Genomic DNA, 17,732 nt, shown 5'->3' with positions numbered 1-17,732 from the left:
CCCCTGCCTTCCCTGCGCCTCGCCTCCTCCTCTCGCTCTGCTCGCCTCCTCTGCTCCGCCCGGCGCCGCTCCCGCCCGCGCCCGGGCCTCCGAAGCCAGCCCGGCCGGGCCCCCTGCCTCGCGCGCTCTCGGCCGGGCCCGGCAGGGACCCCGTCCCCGCGGCCGCCGCCGCCCCTCCCCCCAGGACCTTCCCGACCGCGGACTGAGCGGTGGGCGCGTTCTCGCCCCCGGCGGACTACGACGCCGGGCTGAGCGGACCCTCGCGGACGCTCCGGACTCCGTGGGTGCCGGAGAGCGGACCTTCTGGGTCCCGGCTGAGCGGGTCCCGGCTGAGCGCGCCCCGGGCGCCCAGCGGTGCCCGCTCACTCCGGGCAGGGCAGGCAGACCCCGGCGGAGCCTGGAGCCGGCCGATCGGGACTGGACAGAGCGAATCCCGGACTGTGCCGAGCCCGGGGGATGCCGGGCGTGGGCTGAGGGGATCCCGGCGCCCTCCGATCCTTCCGACTTTGGCTCACGCGCTGGGACCGGCCCGGCGTCGCCTCGGTCGCCCTGCGCCCGGGTCACCTGTGGCCTCGGAGCCCCTAGCCCGCCGGACCCTCGCTCGTTGCCGACCCGGAGCCCGGCGGGGGTTGGGGGAGATTTTTCCTGCCCCCTTCCTTGGAGCGCGGAGGCCCCGCCCCCTCCCACCGTCCAGATGTCTCCCGTGGCTGCTCTGAGGACCTCCCTCAGGCCAGGGGCCGAAGGGTCCAGAGAGAGAAGCCCGCCCTAGGGAGGCTTGGGGGCCCCCCAACCTTCTCTTGGGGCTTGGCCCCCGACGCTGCTGGAAGGAAGGCCGGTGCCCCCACCATTGGTGAGTCCGGGAGCAGAGCGGGGGTTCAGAGGATAGGCGGGGCTGGGGAAGGGAGGGTCCCCTGGGAGTGAGGGCACCCCGGGGGCACTCGGAGGGAGGACAGATGACTGGAGAGGCCCTCTCCCGAACCAGCGGGACCAGGCCTGGCTGGGGGGTGGAGACACGGGGGATTGGGGGAGCTGGGGCAGGGTGCCCCGTAGCAGGCTGAGGACTTCTGCCTTTAAAGCAGGGGCTCCTTCATTTCCTTCTAGAGTAAGGGCTATGCTGTAGATAATCTGCCTCCACCACCCCTCCCCACGAAGAAAGAAAAAAAAAAATCCCCAGCGACGAAGGGTGCAGGCTGGCGAGTGGAGGGAGGCAGCGGCTTTGCCGGCTGGTGCTGCAGCCTGGGAGGGCTGACGCCAGGCTTGCTCTCTCTGCAGGGGGCTGCCCTTCTCCGTCCAGCTCCCTTTTCAGAGCTACCCACATCTGGAGCCCCCTCCACATCCACATCTGGAAGACCCCAGCCACCGGCCCTCTGCAGGTGTCCGTTGCTCCCCAAGACCTCTGTCTTTGCAACTGCCTAGGAGTTGTGAGGGATTACTGCTGCCTTCCCCCATCCCAAGGGCATCTCTTACCCTTAGTCCCTGCAGAGTCATCCCCCTGCCTCTGTGTCCAGGCTCAGCCAGAGATCAGCTCAGCACAGGCACAGGCACTTCAAGTCCTGGAGGCCACTCCTGAGACCCAAGGCCCCTCCCCCTGTCCTCCTGTGTCCTCACCTTGACCCCCTCTGTCAGACTCTGTCTTCCTCTGGGTGTCCCATTGCCCACCCAGAGGCAGAGGAGGCGGGGTGGCAGGGGGCAGGGGCCGGGTGAGGGCCACCCAGGGCCAGGGTGGGCTGGGGGGCCGTTAAGATGTGGAGCTCGGCCTGGCCGAGGGGGGCTCCGTGGAGGCAGACGCAGCGTGTGCCCGGCTGGGGGGAATATGGACGGGCCTGCAGCGACGTGGTAAAGGATGAACATTCGGGGCGCCCCGGACCTCGGGCAGCCCAGTGACGACCCCAGCAGTGGTGGCCAGCGGGAGCGGATTCGACAGCGCATGAAGATGGTCATCGGGCAGCTTGAGGGCATCCTGCAGGAACTCAAGGAGGTGGCCAAGGAGCTAAGGGAGGTGAGTGAGGGGCCAGACAGTCCCCAGACCAGTTTTCCTGGGCCTGGCACAAAAACACACTCACATATGTGTTTCAGTGTGTGTGTGTACTCAAAGTCATGTGCACATGTGTCACTTTGCTGGGTGCTTCCTTTTCCTTGTTCTCCTTTCCCCCAAATCTGCTTTGCTAGAAATAGCATACTCCAGGACTAGTGGGGCCCTAGTGTGGCAGAGTCGGCTTGGGCAGCATGTCGCGGGCCCAGGGTTCTGTGGTTAGCACTCAGCGCTGCCAAGTTGACAAATATAGACCAAATCCCACCATAGCCTCTTAGTGGGAGATACTCTTCTGGGGCCCAAGCTGACTTCTGACCCCGCCATCTGCCTCCCAGACACTGACCTGCTCAGAAGCGGCTCTGGGAGGGTGTTGACAGCCCTACCGAGGAGGCCCAGCTCAGAGCATTCTCCAGAAATCACACAGCTACTCAGAACCCTTGATCCTGGAAAAGTTGAAGCCAGCTATGCGCTCCCTGCCCTGAGGTGGGAATGCATCCAGGGGGCTGCCAGTGGACACCGGAGTTCCTGTGTACATTGGGCAGCGGGGGCAGGAATCTCGTCTAAAGGCATGCATCCCTGTCCACAGTTCTGAATGTCTCGGCCAAGGCGGAAAAGTCACTGAGAGATCCTGGGATGTGTGTCCCTCTCTGTCTCTCTAAGTGGAGCCCGGTTTAATGACTACTTCCCACATCGCTGGGGTAATGAGGTACACATGTCCTCAGCCCTGCCCCCTGGGCTGTGTTCAAGCCCAAAATGCATGACCAGAGTTCTGAGCCACTGGACTGAATTTGCCCACTGGGTGCCATTATGCCAGCCAGGTGGGCTTTAGGCAAATTTCAACTCCCTGTAACCAGGGCCCCTGCAGAGACGGCAGAGCGAGTGATTTAACGGGAGTTATGGGTTCCTGCTTTCCCCAGCCAGCCATGCGGGAGGATGGGGGCTCCAGGAGGATTGAGGAGAGGGGGTGATGGTGGGTGCCAACTCCAGCCTGGCCTGAGAGCCAAAGAGCAGGAATTGTTTGAAGGGAGCTGTATCCAGAGCAGAGGGGTTGTGGAGAGGCTGGGACATGAACTGAGGCGGGGCGGGGCAGCCACTCAGCCCAGAATCAACCTTGTGGTCAAAGGCCAGATGCCCCTGAGCAACCCCTCCTCCCCCACCCTCATTGGTCCAAAGGACCACAACCCCTCTTCCTCCCTCCCCACCCCATCTTTTTCTATATGCTCTGTGGGTCCATCAGGGCCATGGGAACCATCTGGAGTCTCAGTCTTGGGCAGGGGCATGGGACCTATGCCAGAAAAGAGCCCACCCAGAAAAGAGCCAGGACTGACTCTAAGCCTGGAAATCATACAGCGCAGAACCTACTCTCAACTGAGCATCTTCCAAGATCCACCTCCCCTGTCCGCCCAGGCATAGCCCTCCAGAACTTAAAGACATCTCACAGGTCATCCATACCAGCCTTGTCCATTTTCTGTTTGAAGAACCTGAGGCCCAGAGAAGGCTAGGGGCTTATCCAAGGTCACACAGCCTACCAGGGGCAGAACTAACTAGAACTCAGGTTCCTGTTGCCTCTCCTGAGGCTGGAGCCGGTGGGCTAGCAGGCAATCTTTTTGCATTTTGACTGGGACCTTCTACAGATGCTATCTTTCGCACATGCTGTGATGGTCTCAGGGGGGTGCCCTTCTGTGGATGAGGCAAGGAGATCAGAAGCACTAGGATTTATTTGCAGATCTTTTAGATATTCTCTCTCTCCCTTCTCAGCACATACACTCACCCACCCCCCTGTCTTGAACTGCAGAGCCTCAGGTTCACAGGCTGTGCAGCCCAAAGGCCTGAGCCAGGACAGAGAGAGATGTGTTCCCTCCCCCTATACACCCTGGAGGCCATGTGCCTCCACCCAAGACTTTGGCAGGTTGCTACGGCAACCAGCATCTACCCCGTATGCCACCGCCTGCCCGCTGCCAATGGCACCCAGCTGGGAGGGGAGCAGGCCTCAGAACTCTCCCACCCCCCCAGGAAGGGCCTGGACATGGGGTGATGGGCAGAAGCGAGTGTTGGGGAAGGCAGTTGAGGCTCTGGGAGGCCCAGGCAGAAGAGAAGACACCATAGCTGACTTCCTGTAGGATGGGATTTGTCAGGAATGGGGTTACCCAGTGGGAGGGCCAGGCCTTGGTTTGGGGTAAGGGGTTGTGATCTTGGCTCATGATCCTCCAAGGGGGCTTCTAAAACTGGATCTACCTGGCTCTTCTCAGTCCCTTTGTGTGGCATTTTTCTATTGGGGGCATGGGTAGACCCAAGGTCGAGAGGGTGGAGGCAGGTACTTGTTTGCTCGTTATACCCCCTTCCCCAGATACCACCAGCTCAGGGCTCACTGAGCTGGGTTCTCATCCCAGGAGAGCAAAACACTTAGATGTGAAGACAAGATTCACATGCAGGACTGCCGGGGTAGAGCACAGGATGCTTGATTGAAGGAGCAAGGCCATCCTCCTCCTCCCCCTGCTGCTTAACTTCCCTAGCCCCAGATACCACTGATCGTGGCAGACTCTCCTATCCTTTTGAGCACACAGCCTGAAATTCATAGAAAGACAAGAGACACTAAAGCGCTTCCTCCTCAAGCCCCTGAGCCTCAGTCTACTCATCTCTGAAATGGGGATGCTGATCATTCCCATCTCAAAGTGCTGTTACAAGGATTTATCTGGGACTTGGCGTGTGGTAAGGGGGGCTAGCACTCACAGCCCTAAAGGTTTGGGAGTTCCCTCTCCCATACCTCCCCCGCCCTCCCAAACCCCTGTTGCAGCTCTCACGGGGCTCCCCATGTGATAGGAAGCAAGTTCTGTCCCACAGGTGGGGAAAGTACCTTAATGGACTAGGAGAGGTGAGGAATGCAAAAGTGCTTTGAAAGCTGAAACTACTGCAGAGGGATGTGACAGTTGATCATTAATTAGCCCTCATTCTCCTAGGTTCCCCAATACTCCAGGGTGCCAGGCCAATCCCAGCAGGCTCTCAAAGCTCCACAAAATTCTGTGCATCTTAACTCAGAGATGCAGCACAGTCCAGAGGCTAAGAGCATGGGCTCTTGCAGCCAGAGGTCTCTGGTTCAAATCCAAGGTCTGCCCCTTTCCTAGCTGTGTGAACTTGGTAAAGTTACTTCACCTTTCTGGGCTTCTGTTTTCTGGCAAATGAGGATACTGAATTTCTTGCACTGGCCTGCTCCTTACTCCATGTGTGGCCTTGTTCTTTTGGAGTCCTATGAGATTCTTAGCCATGATCAGAGTGGTCTGAGCCAGGCCCCTGGCCTCCTGGCTGATACCCTTCAGCATCTCCTGCAGTAGACAATGCCACCCTCTTCCCGCATGGAAAGAGGCAGAGTGTGACACTGATGGGGGACAGGGTCTCCAATGAGATGCCTTTTGAGCAGAGACCCAAAGGGAAAGAGGGTACAAGACAAATAGATATCTAGGAGAAGAGCCTTCCGGGCAGTGGGAGCAGCTAGTACAAAGGTCCTGAGGAGGAAGTGTGGAAGTGTACTTGGCAAGTTCGGGATCAGCAAGAAGGAAGCCAGGGCAGCTGGAGTGGAGTGAACCAAGAGGAGAAAAGCAGGAAGGAAGGTCAAAGAGAGAGCAGGGAGTCAGATTACACAGAGCCTTGCAGGCCATGGTATGAAATTCAGATATACCCTCAGTGAGAACCCCACATGCTCCCCAGGAACCTCCTGCTTGTGGTTCTGGGTGGGAATCTGCCCTCCCTACTGCTCTCCCAGTTCCCCAGCAGCTGGGGGGCCCCAAGGTCAGGGGCAAGGGCCCTCATCCTTGCCCTCCAGCTGTTGAGCTTATCTTAAGCAGTTACATGGCCTTCTCCTCCTCCCCAAGATGTCACTCAGCATGGGGGCTCATAAATGACCCTCAGGTTCACCATGGGGGAGACATAACTTGGCCCAGCTGCCCAGCTAGGGTGGCTGTGGAGGGTCCGCCCCCAGCCGATTTTCACGGGGAACAGGCCCACTAGCTGTTGTGCAGTCCCCTGGGCAAGGGCCTGCGTATGGGGTGGCATGGAAAGCCAGGGGCCGTGCGGGCACGAGATGAATGTGGCCCAGCCAGGAAGCAGCTGGGGCAGGAGAGGCTGGGGACCACGGAGCTGTGCCAAAATGGGTCAGCTCCATCACCTGCAGCTCAGCAAGAATTGTACGGAGTTTTTCTTCTTCTTCTTTTTTTTTTCTCACCTTCCTTTCCTCCCTTTTCCCTTTGCATTCCCCTCCTTTGGACAGATTCACGAAGCTCCCTGGCCAATTAGGCCAAATTGCAGGATGAGAGTCATGAATCACAGTCAACTCTCTCCTCCCTCCCCAGCTCCACAGCCCCCCCAGGAAGACAATAAATAACATAATCACAGAATTAAAAAATAATCAGTGGTCATAAATAATGCAGATCCCCAGTTATGTAACCAGCTGCCTGGGGAGCTGGGAGGGAGGGGAGGACGTAGCCGCTTGTCGAGTGAGGTGAAGGGGCCAGAGGTGAGGGAGATACCAGTGCTGGGGCTCCTGGGTCCTCAGTCCTGGCTCTGGGGCCTTAGGGAACACAGATGTGTTTTTCTTGGAGTGGGGGCTCAACCAGGGTTGGAGGGAGGGCTGGGGCAGGCAAGATAGGACTGTGGAATTCCTCAGAAAAGCAGCCCCCAGCAGTTTTTATAAGGCCCTCTGTCCCAACTCACCCACTCATCCAATGTCTGTATTCACAAAGAGTGTATCAATCCCTGTGCCAGACTGGGGGTGCCATGGTGGGCAAGGCGTTCCCAGTCCCACCCCTCGTGGGGCTTACTGTAGTCTAGTGGGGAGACATCATTCTTATAACATATATGCACATGAAAGTGTAGCTGTGATAAATATTGGAAAATATTTGTAGGAAAGGTGCAGAGTGCCTTGAGAGCCTATCCTAGGGAACCTATCCTCAGTGGAGCATCAGAGAAGATTTCCTTCTGGAAGTGAGATGGATGAGGAGCAAAGGAGGGAGCATTCCAGGTGAGGCCCAGAGGCCGAAGCGGGCTCGGTGGAGTGTGTAGAGCTGGTGAGGAGGCAGGCCTCGCAGGGTGGTGGCTGTCTGCTGGAGAGCAAAGGCCCTATGGCCAGAATTGGTAGGCGTTTGTGTTTGCGAAGCTCAGGGAAGTGCTGGAAGCAGAGGGGTGATGCGGTCCTGTTGGCTGATTACCAAGTGCCTTGAATGTAGCAGGAACAGGACAGGAAGCTGCCACCAGACGGGGACAGTGGTTCAGGTGAGGGAGCTGAGGCTGTGAGCAGGACAGCGGTTGGGGACGCCCTCGGGTTGGGGCCTGGGACCCCCAGCAGGTGTCACGGCCCTCAGCCCTGCCCTTCCCCTCTAGATCAGGCGAGCCTTGTTCTTAAGGTGCCAGGACTCTTGACTTGTGCTCTCAGCTCCACTCCTTCCAGTGTCTGGGCCTTACCTTAGTTTCCCCATCAGCAAGCCCAGTGAGAACGGTGAAGTCAGCAGCGTCTCCATCCCTCTGGCTTTGAGGTTCTATGATTCTATGATTTTTATGTTGTCATTTCTCTCTCCATTCTCTCTTCTCCTCCTCTCTTTCCTTCTGTATATATAATTATTTCCCTGCACTCCAAGATAATCCCAAATTACACGCAGGCAAAATGATTATTAAATCTCAGGGAGAGGGCGCCTGGGTGGCTCAGGCGGTTAAGCGGCTGCCTTCGGCTCAGGTCATGATCCTGGAGTCCCGGGATCGAGTCCCGCATCGGGCTCCCTGCTTGGCGGGGAGTCTGCTTCTCCCTCTGACCCTCCTCCCTCTCGTGCTCTCTGTCTCTCATTCTCTCTCTCACAAATAAATAAATAAAATCTTTAAAAAATAAAAAAATAAAAAAAATAAATAAATCTCAGGGAGAAATCACAGGCATCCGAAGCAGACAGGCAGGTAAGGTGGGGGCCTGTCCGCCCTCTGCCATCCACACAGGCCCCATGAGATGAGGTACAGGGACCCTGCATACAGTCTGGGTATGCTTGGCACATCACTCCCCTTCGGATCCTCACTTATGCCATTCCTCAGGTGGGTGTGCCTGTTCCTCACGGTTGGGGCCAGATTCGCCTTTGAGCTTCATTACCGCCTGGTTTTTAGAACCTCTTCTGCTTGCTTCTGCTCTGTCCAGAGACGGACCTACTTTAGGGAGCACAGATGCCACCCATGTGCTGGGACTTGAAATGCCCAGTATGTCCCATTATTCCGCCACAGGCACTGGAAACTCCCATCAGCTCTTGGGCCTGGTGCCAGGGGCCTGGTCACATTTTAGCCCCCACGGGCGCACAGTGGGTTTTGATCTCATCTGCATTGTTCTACCTGATTCCCATGCGTCATGTCATTAAATCCTCACAACAGCCCTATCAAGTAGGTGTGACTAGAATTCCCCTTCACGAAGACACTTAGACACAGAGACACTGGGTAACTTGGCTAAGGTCACACAGCCCATCAGTGGTGAGGCCAGGGTTGGACCCTAAGTCTGACTCCAGAGCCCAGGTTCTGGAGTGCTTGGCAGTGCTGATTCTGCAGTTTAAAGCACATCCATATCTAGTGAGTCCCCATCACCTTGGTGAGTAGAGGAGCGGCATCCCATTTTAGGACACCGAGACTTGGAGAGGAAAATCACCTGCCTCGAGTTCCTTAGCTGAGATGTGGCCTACTTGGGATTTGACCCCTAGCCTCCCTCTGTCCTGTCCCTCCACACCGTCAGGATGAAACCGGAGGAGGGCACTCTAATGGAGAAGAGGAAGTGCTTTTATGGGAAGGCTGCCTGAGCAGGTGGCCAGCAGGAACTTCTTGGGTGGGAAGGAGTGTGTCCAGGCCTGACAGCTTTAGGGATCCTGCCCTGTGCACCCCGGGTCTTCCTCAGAGGGCATTAGGAGCTCCGCTTCTGGGCCCGGCCTAGCCTCAGCCAACCCTGTGTGGTCACAGCCCACCACTCAACCAGATTCCTGTTAGCTGTGTCCCCACACTTCTGCAGCAACGGACTCAGGCTCAGCTTGATCAGGGGAGTCTCATTTGAGGGTGTGACTGCCCCAGAGACGCAGGGCCTCCCCTCAGGCTGACAATGCCCTGAGGTTCTGTGTCTTCACCAGCTTAAATCCCAGGCCCCAGGCCAGTGGTTCTCAAAGTATGCCCCTGGATCAGCACCTGGAAACACGTTTTTATATACGCCTTCTCAAGCCCCCTACCCCTCCCCCCCACCAGGACCTACTGAATCAGAAACTCTGGGGAGTGGGCTGGTGCAGACTCCCGAGTGAGAGCCCCCTGCTCTGGGCTGGAGCTCCCACCCCTCAAGTGGGGCTTGGGTTGAACCAAGGACTTCTAGGGAATGTGAGCTTCTCTGAGGGAGGGGGAGTCACTCGGGGGTGGGGGACGTAAGACGGGGAGGGCAGATTGGAGAGTGGGGCCCTGTCCCCATTGTCTGCCCAAGCCCAGAAATCCCAGCAGCACCTCATGGTGGTGTGCAGTCTTGCAGGGGAGCAGCGGGAGGGGGTGGGAACCTCAGCTCCCCGCAGTTACTGGTACCTCTGGTGTATCTTCTAGAAGCTCAGGAGATGATCTCATGGGTGGAAAGCCTGACACTTGGTAGGTGCTCAGAGATGGGAGTTGATGTCACTTTTCTCACCAGTGCCCCACGGAGACTTTTCACTGCCCTCCTCATTGTTCTCCATGAAGTGCTGGTGAGGATGACAGAGCCGGGGTCATCATGCTCAAATAGTTGAGGTCTAGAGAGGTTGTGTGACTTACCTAAAGACACACAGGACAATGTCTAAGCTGAATCTGGAACCCAAGTGTCCTGACTCTCCCAGTTCTGCAGGCTTCAGCCAAGTGTCCCCACCACCCCTGGGGCCTGGAGCCGTGGGGAATGGGCGTCCCTAGGCATGGACACCCCAAAACAGCTTCTCAAGTCATCCCTATAAACACAGAGTCCTAGAATCTCAGAGATGGAAAGAACCTTAGAAATAAACCATTCGCCCAAGGTCCCCATTTGCAGATTGAAAAACTGAGCCTCAGAGGGAAAATGACTGACCAGGTCACTGGCAGACCCTCCCAACTCCTGACCAAGGAAACTTCCTCCTGGCCCGTGGTTTTTGGCCTTGCTTTCGTCTTGCACTTTGGGGCACTCCCCACCCACCCCACCCCCCCGCCGCCACCCCTCACCGAACACCTAGCACATCCCTGGACAGCAGTCATCCTCATAAAAGTTCGTTAGACTAGGAACTTCCTTAGCTAATTCATTCACTGACTGCTCTGACCCCGGGAAAAGGCACCGAAGAGGTGCCTGGAGCTGGATCCTGGGCTTGGTGACTCACTGCGTAGGTCCTGTCCCTAGGTCTCTTGGTCCCTCTGCTTGGCTATTGTTGTTTGGCTGTTTTTGGTTTTGGTCAGAATCATTTCTCCTTCTCTTACTCGGTCCTCTCCCAACATCTCTGATGGGGTCTCCCTTTCCCCTCACAGTCTTCATCCCACCTGTATGGAGACAGGGTGTCCCTTCATGTGGGGTGGGCGGGGTGCACTGACCTCAGCAGCTGAGCTGCCCCCTGAGTGCATGTAACGAGAGGCTCTGGGCCTGGGATGGGGGGGTTTCCTATTGCTTACCAAATATGCTCGTCTTATTCCTTCCCCAACGAGCCAGGGTTGATCTCCACTCATCAGGGGGCAGGGAAGGGAAGGAGGGAGGGGGCTCCAGGGTTTGTGGGGGTGCGGTGGTGGAGACCCACAGGGACGGCCCCTGACCAGTGGCACAGGCTGGTCCAGGATGCTTTGGAAAACCTGGGCAGAGTCTTCCTCATGGTCACCCTGTATCATTTCCTCTCCAAAGGTGCGTGTTCTGCTCATCTCTCCACTGAGTGGTCTTGCTGGAGTGCCAGCCCTCTGCAAACGGCGGCCTCTCGATCCAAGGAAAATGGAGCTCTGAGCACCAAGGCTGCGCCCAGAGCAGCAGCCGGCTTTGGGGGAGAGGGGTGTGGGGGTGGATGGGGTGCAGGGCTGGAAGGAGGGGCTGAGGAGTAGGAAATGGGGAACTGGCCCAAACCTGCTCACCCTGGTCCAACATGGGCCCTCACCTGGCAGGCAAACCTGTGACCATCCTCTGGGGTCATGAGCCAGGCATCTAGCAGGGTGGGACAGGGGCACGCTCACCCCCACGTGATGCTAGACCCCCTCACTCCTCTCTCCTTCCCTGGCCAGGTGGTGAGCCAGATCGATAAGCTAACCTCAGACTTCGACTTTGAACTGGAGCCGGACGACTGGACCACGGCCACTGTGAGCAGCACCTCCAGCAGCGACAAGGCGGGCGTGGGCGGCCCCTTCGACCTGGGGCACCTGGACTTCATGACAGCTGACATCCTTTCGGACAGCTGGGAGTTCTGCTCCTTCCTGGATGCGTCCACCCCCTCGGACTCCGTGGACGGCCCCGAGTTGACCCGGCCAGGGGCTGGCCCTGACTACCGGCTCATGAATGGCGGCGCGCCCATCCCCAATGGGCCACGGGTGGAGACCCCGGACTCCTCCAGTGAGGAGGCCTTCGGTGCTGGCCCTGCGAAGGGCCAGCTGCCCCAGCGGACCCCAGGCACGCGTGAGAGGGTGCGGTTCAGCGACAAAGTGCTCTACCACGCTCTCTGCTGTGACGATGAGGAAGGGGACGGCGAGGAGGAGGTGGCCGAGGAGGAGGTGGGCCTGTCCCCAGAGCCACCCCGTCCAGAGGCCCATGTGGGCCTCCTCAAGCCCTCCCCCACTCCCCACAAGCCAAGGCGCTCTCCGTTGACCAGCCGCCGCTCAGGCCCCACCTTGGCCCCTGAGCAGACCCGAAGGGTCACAAGGAACAGTAGCACCCAAACGGTGTCAGACAAGAGCACTCAGACGTTGCTGCCCTACACGGCTGCCAAACAGAAAGCCAAGGGGAAAAACTAGGGGCCAGGGAGGGGTCTGGGGGGCGGTGGGCATATAGAGCTATAAATATATATATATATATATATTTAAACAAACGCAGTCATAATAAAATTTTAAAATGCGAAGGATCTAGCCCCAAAGGCCCCAGAGCTTTCACGGAGCTCATCTTAGACACAGAGATGCCTCCTTACCATCTAGGTCCCAGGAGGTATGGCCAGAACCGCCCTCCCTTCCTTGTCATTGCAGGGCTCCTGAAAGGGGTGTCCAAAAGTATGTAAATTCGGTGGGAGAGGCCTAACCTGGGATTCCTCTTGCAGGGCCCTGAGCCTAGTGGTGGAGTCTGGCTGCTGGCCTGGGCCCTGTCCTGAAGGGGGTTTATCAGCAGGTGGCAGGCTCCCCAGGAGCGGTGCCCAAGGCCAAGGCTAACCATTGGTCTGACTGCGGGACTGAGGGCCTAGGGGTGGTGTCACCCCAGCTGGGCCCAGGATCATTTATATCCACCCCCCCCATGCTTTCTACTCCAAGGCAGACTTTTGCCTCTCCTTCCCAAAGGCAAACTTACCTGGAGATACACAACCCCACCCCACCCCCACTTCCATCTCAGGGTTACCCAGGACACAGAGAAGGAGCAAGCTGCTGCCATGGGGCAGGCCTCCATGCTGGGGAGATGGGCTTCCCCAGACCCTGGAGGACCAGGCAGGCTAGGTTGGGCAGCGGCTTGTTTGGAGAGACTCGTACACCCCCAATCCTCCCAGCCCCCATCCTCAGCTTTGTCCCCTAAGGATGGAAGACTCAGGGCAGAGCCTCAGCCAACGCCTGACTTGGCCCGGTGCAGACCTGAGGCCCATGGGAGAAAGCAGGCAGAAGCCACTGGGGGGCTGTGAACCAGGGCTAAAGGCAGGCTCCCGAACTCCTTCTCCTGGCAGGCAGACCCAGAGAGGAATCCTACGGCCTTACGCTGCCCCTGCTTCTTCACACAAGGACCCTGAGCCCACTTTAACAGGTCTCGAATGCCACCAACAGAGACAAGATGGGAGCCTACAGGTAACAGGGCTTCATCTGGGGTGTGGCATCCACAGGGACAGCATCTGGATATCCTTGAGATAATAATCATTGCTCACAGTGATTGGGCAGCTCTCTATGCCTCTGCTGTACGGAGTATGTTTTAGAGCATTATCTCATTTGATCTTCACAATAACCTGATAAGATAGGAACTCTTACTATCCCCATTTTTCAGATGAAAAGACTGAGGTTCGGAGATGTCACGTAACTGGCCCGAAGTCACAGAGCCTGTGTCACCCTGCCTCCCATGAGTGTGTGGTTTCCAGGCTGTACCTGGCTTTGCTATCTAGCAGCTGTGTGACCTTGAGCAAGTCCATTTGCCTCTCTGAGCCCATCTACCTCGTCTATAAAATGGGGCTGATAGTCTTCACCTACCTCACCGGCTGCTGTGGGGCTTCGACAAGATAGGAAATGGAAAGGCGCTTGGTAAGCGCCAAGGCACTGGACAGGCACTGGGGTCAATGTGACCCCAACCTGGATTCCAGTGTTTTCCAGGGTGAGGAGCATGGAGGGGGGGTGGGGAAAGAAGCCACTCCCATCGACTGGGAGCCGTCCCTGGGTCACTGCTTTGCTTTGTCCCCGGAGATTGCTGCGGCTCGATCCGCTGCCCCTCGCTCAGAGCAGGGAGGTGGTGGACGTCCAGGGAGGGGTCTTCCTGCTGCACATTTCAATTAAGGCAGAGTTACAGCCGCCCAGGACCCGTTGGGAGGGGTCTCTGCTCCTGGCAGCGCCACCACCCCTGCCTGAGCCCCAGCAGTGGGGAGACAGAGATGGTGCCGGCCAGTCTGGAGCAGAGACTAGTGATGCTATCCGCATGCTATGGGCCGGGCCTAGGATGTGCTGACTGCAGTGTGGGGGTCTCCCCTCAGGCCTGGGCTGAGTTCAGAGCTCAGAGCCCTGAAGAGCTAGCCACGTTGCAGCCTCTGGGGTGGAAATCCATGGGTTGGGGGGCTGGGGCTTGCTAACTCTGCCCGGGCCTGGCCTGAGAGCCAGGGGTCTGAGCCCCTCTGTCAGCCCCAGGCCACTCTCAGGCAGTTCAGTGACAGGACGCGGCTCAGAGGAAGCATGCCAGGGGCTCCTCTGAGGAAGGGGCCAGCTGGGGCCTGCCCTGTCTGACTGCGGGGAAAAGGCAGGCCAGGGAGTCCCCACCCAGGTCTGGGCACACCTAGCTCTGAGGGAAGACATCCATTTCTACCTCCCAAACTTGTTTTTCCTCTCTGAGGGCAAGACTGTTTCTAGACTTACAGCCTCTGGGCTTTACAACAGTCAGGGAAAATAAACCTACAGAATGGTCCCCATTTCACCAAGGAGGAAACGGACGCCCAGAGCCAGAAATCTCCGAGAGAGCCCTGGGCAAGGCACAGAACCACTCCCCCCACACCATGCACCCAGCCACCCACTCTGGCTCTGGGATTCCATGTGGGCATGGCTGACATCTGTCAGCTGTTCCCTGCCCCACCACCTGGCTACTTGCCTCAGATGGGCCAAAGGTGCAACGGGGGCCTGGGAGAGGAAAATGGGTAGAGGTTCTGGAAGGCCAAAGAAGTAATTGACTCCTCTTGTAATTAGGAGTGGTGTGGGATCCCCATGGCTTGCTTATGACTTGAAACGCAGAACCCAGGGAAAGAACTGTGGCCATCAGAGCTGCTGAGCCATGCGTGACAGATAGGAGTCATAACCATCACGAACAGCTCACGTTCACTGAGCGTGTACTATGCGCTGGCCAGTGTTCTAAGCATGTGCCTTATCTCATTTATTCCTCACAGCAAATATGAGATAAGCAATCTGATGCACGCCTATTTTCCAGATGAGAGCAATGAAGCTCTGAAAAGTTAAATAACTTGCCTAGGGGCACAGGGTGATTGATGGCACCAGGATTTGACCCCAAACCCAGTGACTCTGCACTCCACCTTCTGCTGCAGCTCAAATCCATGGTGGTGCCAGTACTCTGGTCTCGGGGGGTGAGGGAGGGGGCTGGGGGTCTGAGAGTCAGGCGGCCTGGTGGGGATGAGGAGGTGCTGAGAGCAGGAAACCCGTGAGTGACAGTCAGTCTTTGGAGAGCTTGGCTATTGGTGATGTCAGTGCCATGGATAGAGCTTGGCACCAAATGGATTTTGAGTTGGATAAATGTTGGTTGGTTGAATGAATGAGCCCCATTTGCAGAGGGGGCATCCGTTGTGGATTCATCCAATCAAATTGTATTGTAGACCTCCTATGTGTCAGGTCTCACGCTGCTTACGCACATGCATACACACAACCCCCCTATGAGGATCCGGTCTGGTATGGCTGGGGGCCGGGCGGAGTCAAAAGGGAAGGGTGTGGGGCTTCAGTGCTAAGGAGCCAGAGGTGACGCTGGGTCCAGACTGTGGCCCCTGGGAGAGGAGCCAGGAGCATAAGGCAGCAGAAAAGCTTGGTGAGGAGACCACTCTTAATGAGGTGGGCACTGTGGCAGTGTCCCCAATGTCTGAGAATAAAGAGGCACCATTATCTCCATTTTATAGGCAATGGACAGATGATCTAGTGTACACACATGGTCTGATAGGACCAAGGGGCAGAAAGGACAGTAAACTATTCAGAGACCCCAGCACCATCCACACACCCCCTCCCTTAGAGGCAAAGTGAGGCTATTTTGTTTTTTAGATTTTATTTCTTTTCAGAGACGGAAAGAGAGCGGCAGGCAGAGGGAGAAGCAGGCTCCCCGCTGTGAGCAGGGAGCCCGATGCGGGGCTCGATCCCAGGACCCTGGGATCATGACCTGAGCTGAAGGCAGATGCTTAACTGACTGAGCCACCCAGGCGCCCCAAAGTGAGGCTATATTGACGGAAAGGGGAAAGGGTGGGAAGGAAGCTGAGAATGTGAGGCAGGCCCAGCCTTCCACCCTCCCACTCCTGAGCCCCCTTCCTCTGTGCCAACCCCTCGATCTCCCACTGTCCAGCTGTGACTTATGTAAGAAAACTGACAGTTATTGACAGTTATTGATTACCTAGTATATGCCAGGCACTGGGCTGCATCTTTGAACTAACAGTAAATGACAGGTTTAGTAATGCCCAGCACACCATAAGTTACTCCGTAATTATTTATTGAATACATGGATGAAACACAATCTTCACTTTATAGATGAGGATGCAAATGAACACACAAGGAATTTGTTCAAAGTTGCACAGTCAGAAATTGAGGGGGCCGGGAACTTGACGTTGCTAGTATTATTTACACTATGTAAGAGCAACTGTTTATGGAATTCCTCCTCTTTGGTGTGTTAGACATTCTATGTCAATTATCTCACCTACTCTACAACACCCCTCCAAATAACGGACACCTTTACCATTTTACAGATGAGAAAACTGAGACCCAGAGAGGTAGAGTATCCTGTCCCAAATAACCAGCTCCTAAGTACAGAAACAGGATCTGGATCGAGACTCCCACATGCTTCCGGGGACCCGGAACCCCTGCAAGTTGCCAGAGCACAGATTTCCCTTGGTACAACTGATCAGTGCTCACCAGAGCTCAGGCCCTACCTCCTTCACCTCAGCCCCTCAGGCTTCTGGGAGCAGTAAGCAGGACTCTGAGAGCCCCCCACCCCCCGCCCCGGCCCCTGTTCCCTATGGGTCTGGGGCACAGAGGGGATGACCAGCAGAAAATAGCTCCAGGTCCAAAGTAACCTTTCCCCTTCTCTTATCTCCAGCAGAGCCTGGAAGACGAGGCCCTCAGCCCCATCCATGCCCACCCCTTTCTGGTCCTGGCTGAGCGGGGGACAACGGTTAGGGGCTACAGTGTGTGGGAAAGGCTTCTGGGAGGAGGAGGGACTTGAGGTGGAATGCGTTTGCAATGGGGTAGAACTTGGGCAGCTGGAAGAGGGGGCCAAGGGCAGTTGGGGCTGGCAGAACTTTACAAAGATGGCTGGGGCGGCCGCTCAGCAGACAGCAGAGAGAGACCTCACCACAGCAGAGGGTGCACGTTGGCACCATTTGGGAAAGACGGGAGCACCAGCAGCAAGGGACTTAAGAGTCTCATCACCCTCCTCAGAGCCACTGTATCCCCCTGACTGCGGGGGAAGGCATCCAGCTTTCCTGTCTAGTCCGGGACTGGGAGAATAGATTTAAGAGAGCTCAGTAAAGCATTAGCCAGGAGAGGCTCTCATGACAGGGACCAACTTCAGTGAATGGATAAGAACAGCACATGATTAGCACATTGGTAAGTAAAATAGATATGCTAAAGCCCTCGAAATTCATTGTATCTTAACAGGTTAAACGGCCCTCCTGCAAAGCATTCTCACCTAACCTTCCTTTCCCGTTCAGGGCGGGGGTTGGGACGCTGGGGCCACATTGCCCCCTTCCAGGTGAGCTAGCTGAGCCCCTGATGAGACCTGACTCTGCCCCCCTGCCGGCCCTGCCAGCCAGTTACATGGAGGAGCACAGCCACTGTCAACACCCACCTCTCCCACTTGACCTGGCCCCGGCCCTGCCAGCCGAGGAGACCGAGGTGGGTGACCTGAGGCCAAGGCTGTCCAGGCCCAGGCACCATGCCTGATCAGATCTGACTCCCTGCCAGGAACACTCAAGCTCACACACCTGCCTGAGGCTCTCACTTCCCTGGGCAGGCTGCCCCCTCTCTCTCCTGTCCCTGCTGGAACACGCAGAGGGCAGGAGCTTCCCGCTGTGGGCGACCACATGGTGCTGCAGACCCCGCAGGACGTCCTCCCCGCCACCCGCCC

General features: G+C 57.2%; 1 protein-coding gene across 3 annotated transcripts; it reads left to right on the top strand.

Annotated features, from left to right (window-relative positions):
• The first annotated feature begins 51 nt into the window (after positions 1–51).
• On the top strand, positions 52–12,078 carry INSYN1 (inhibitory synaptic factor 1). Of its 3 annotated transcripts, XM_021693945.1 has the most exons (3): positions 52–850; positions 1,273–1,999; positions 11,258–12,078. In XM_021693945.1, exons 2-3 carry the CDS (start codon positions 1,844–1,846, stop codon positions 11,978–11,980), a joined length of 879 nt encoding a protein of 292 aa, XP_021549620.1. In that variant the 5' UTR covers positions 52–850; positions 1,273–1,843; the 3' UTR covers positions 11,981–12,078. The 3 variants fall into 3 exon arrangements, with proteins under 3 accessions (XP_021549620.1, XP_044774011.1, XP_044774010.1); XM_044918076.1 differs by lacking the exon at positions 1,273–1,999 and having other exon boundaries at positions 817–850; XM_044918075.1 differs by lacking the exons at positions 52–850; positions 1,273–1,999 and adding an exon at positions 5,126–5,137.
• Positions 12,079–17,732: the final 5,654 nt, after the last annotated feature.

Source organism: Neomonachus schauinslandi, chromosome 9 (genome assembly GCF_002201575.2).
Source record: "Neomonachus schauinslandi chromosome 9, ASM220157v2, whole genome shotgun sequence".
NCBI classification, from domain to species: domain Eukaryota; kingdom Metazoa; phylum Chordata; class Mammalia; order Carnivora; family Phocidae; genus Neomonachus; species Neomonachus schauinslandi.
The sequence above is the reverse complement of the archived record's forward strand: the minus strand, read 5'-3'. Positions and strand labels throughout refer to the sequence as shown.

Excerpts from the sequence above, each read along its gene's own strand:
- INSYN1 (XM_021693945.1), top strand. The coding sequence starts at position 1,844 with ATGAACATTCGGGGCGCCCCGGACCTCGGGCAGCCCAGTGACGACCCC. Across the intron at positions 2,000-11,257 it reads TGGCCAAGGAGCTAAGGGAG|GTGGTGAGCCAGATCGATAA; the intron begins GTGAGTGAGGGG and ends TTCCCTGGCCAG.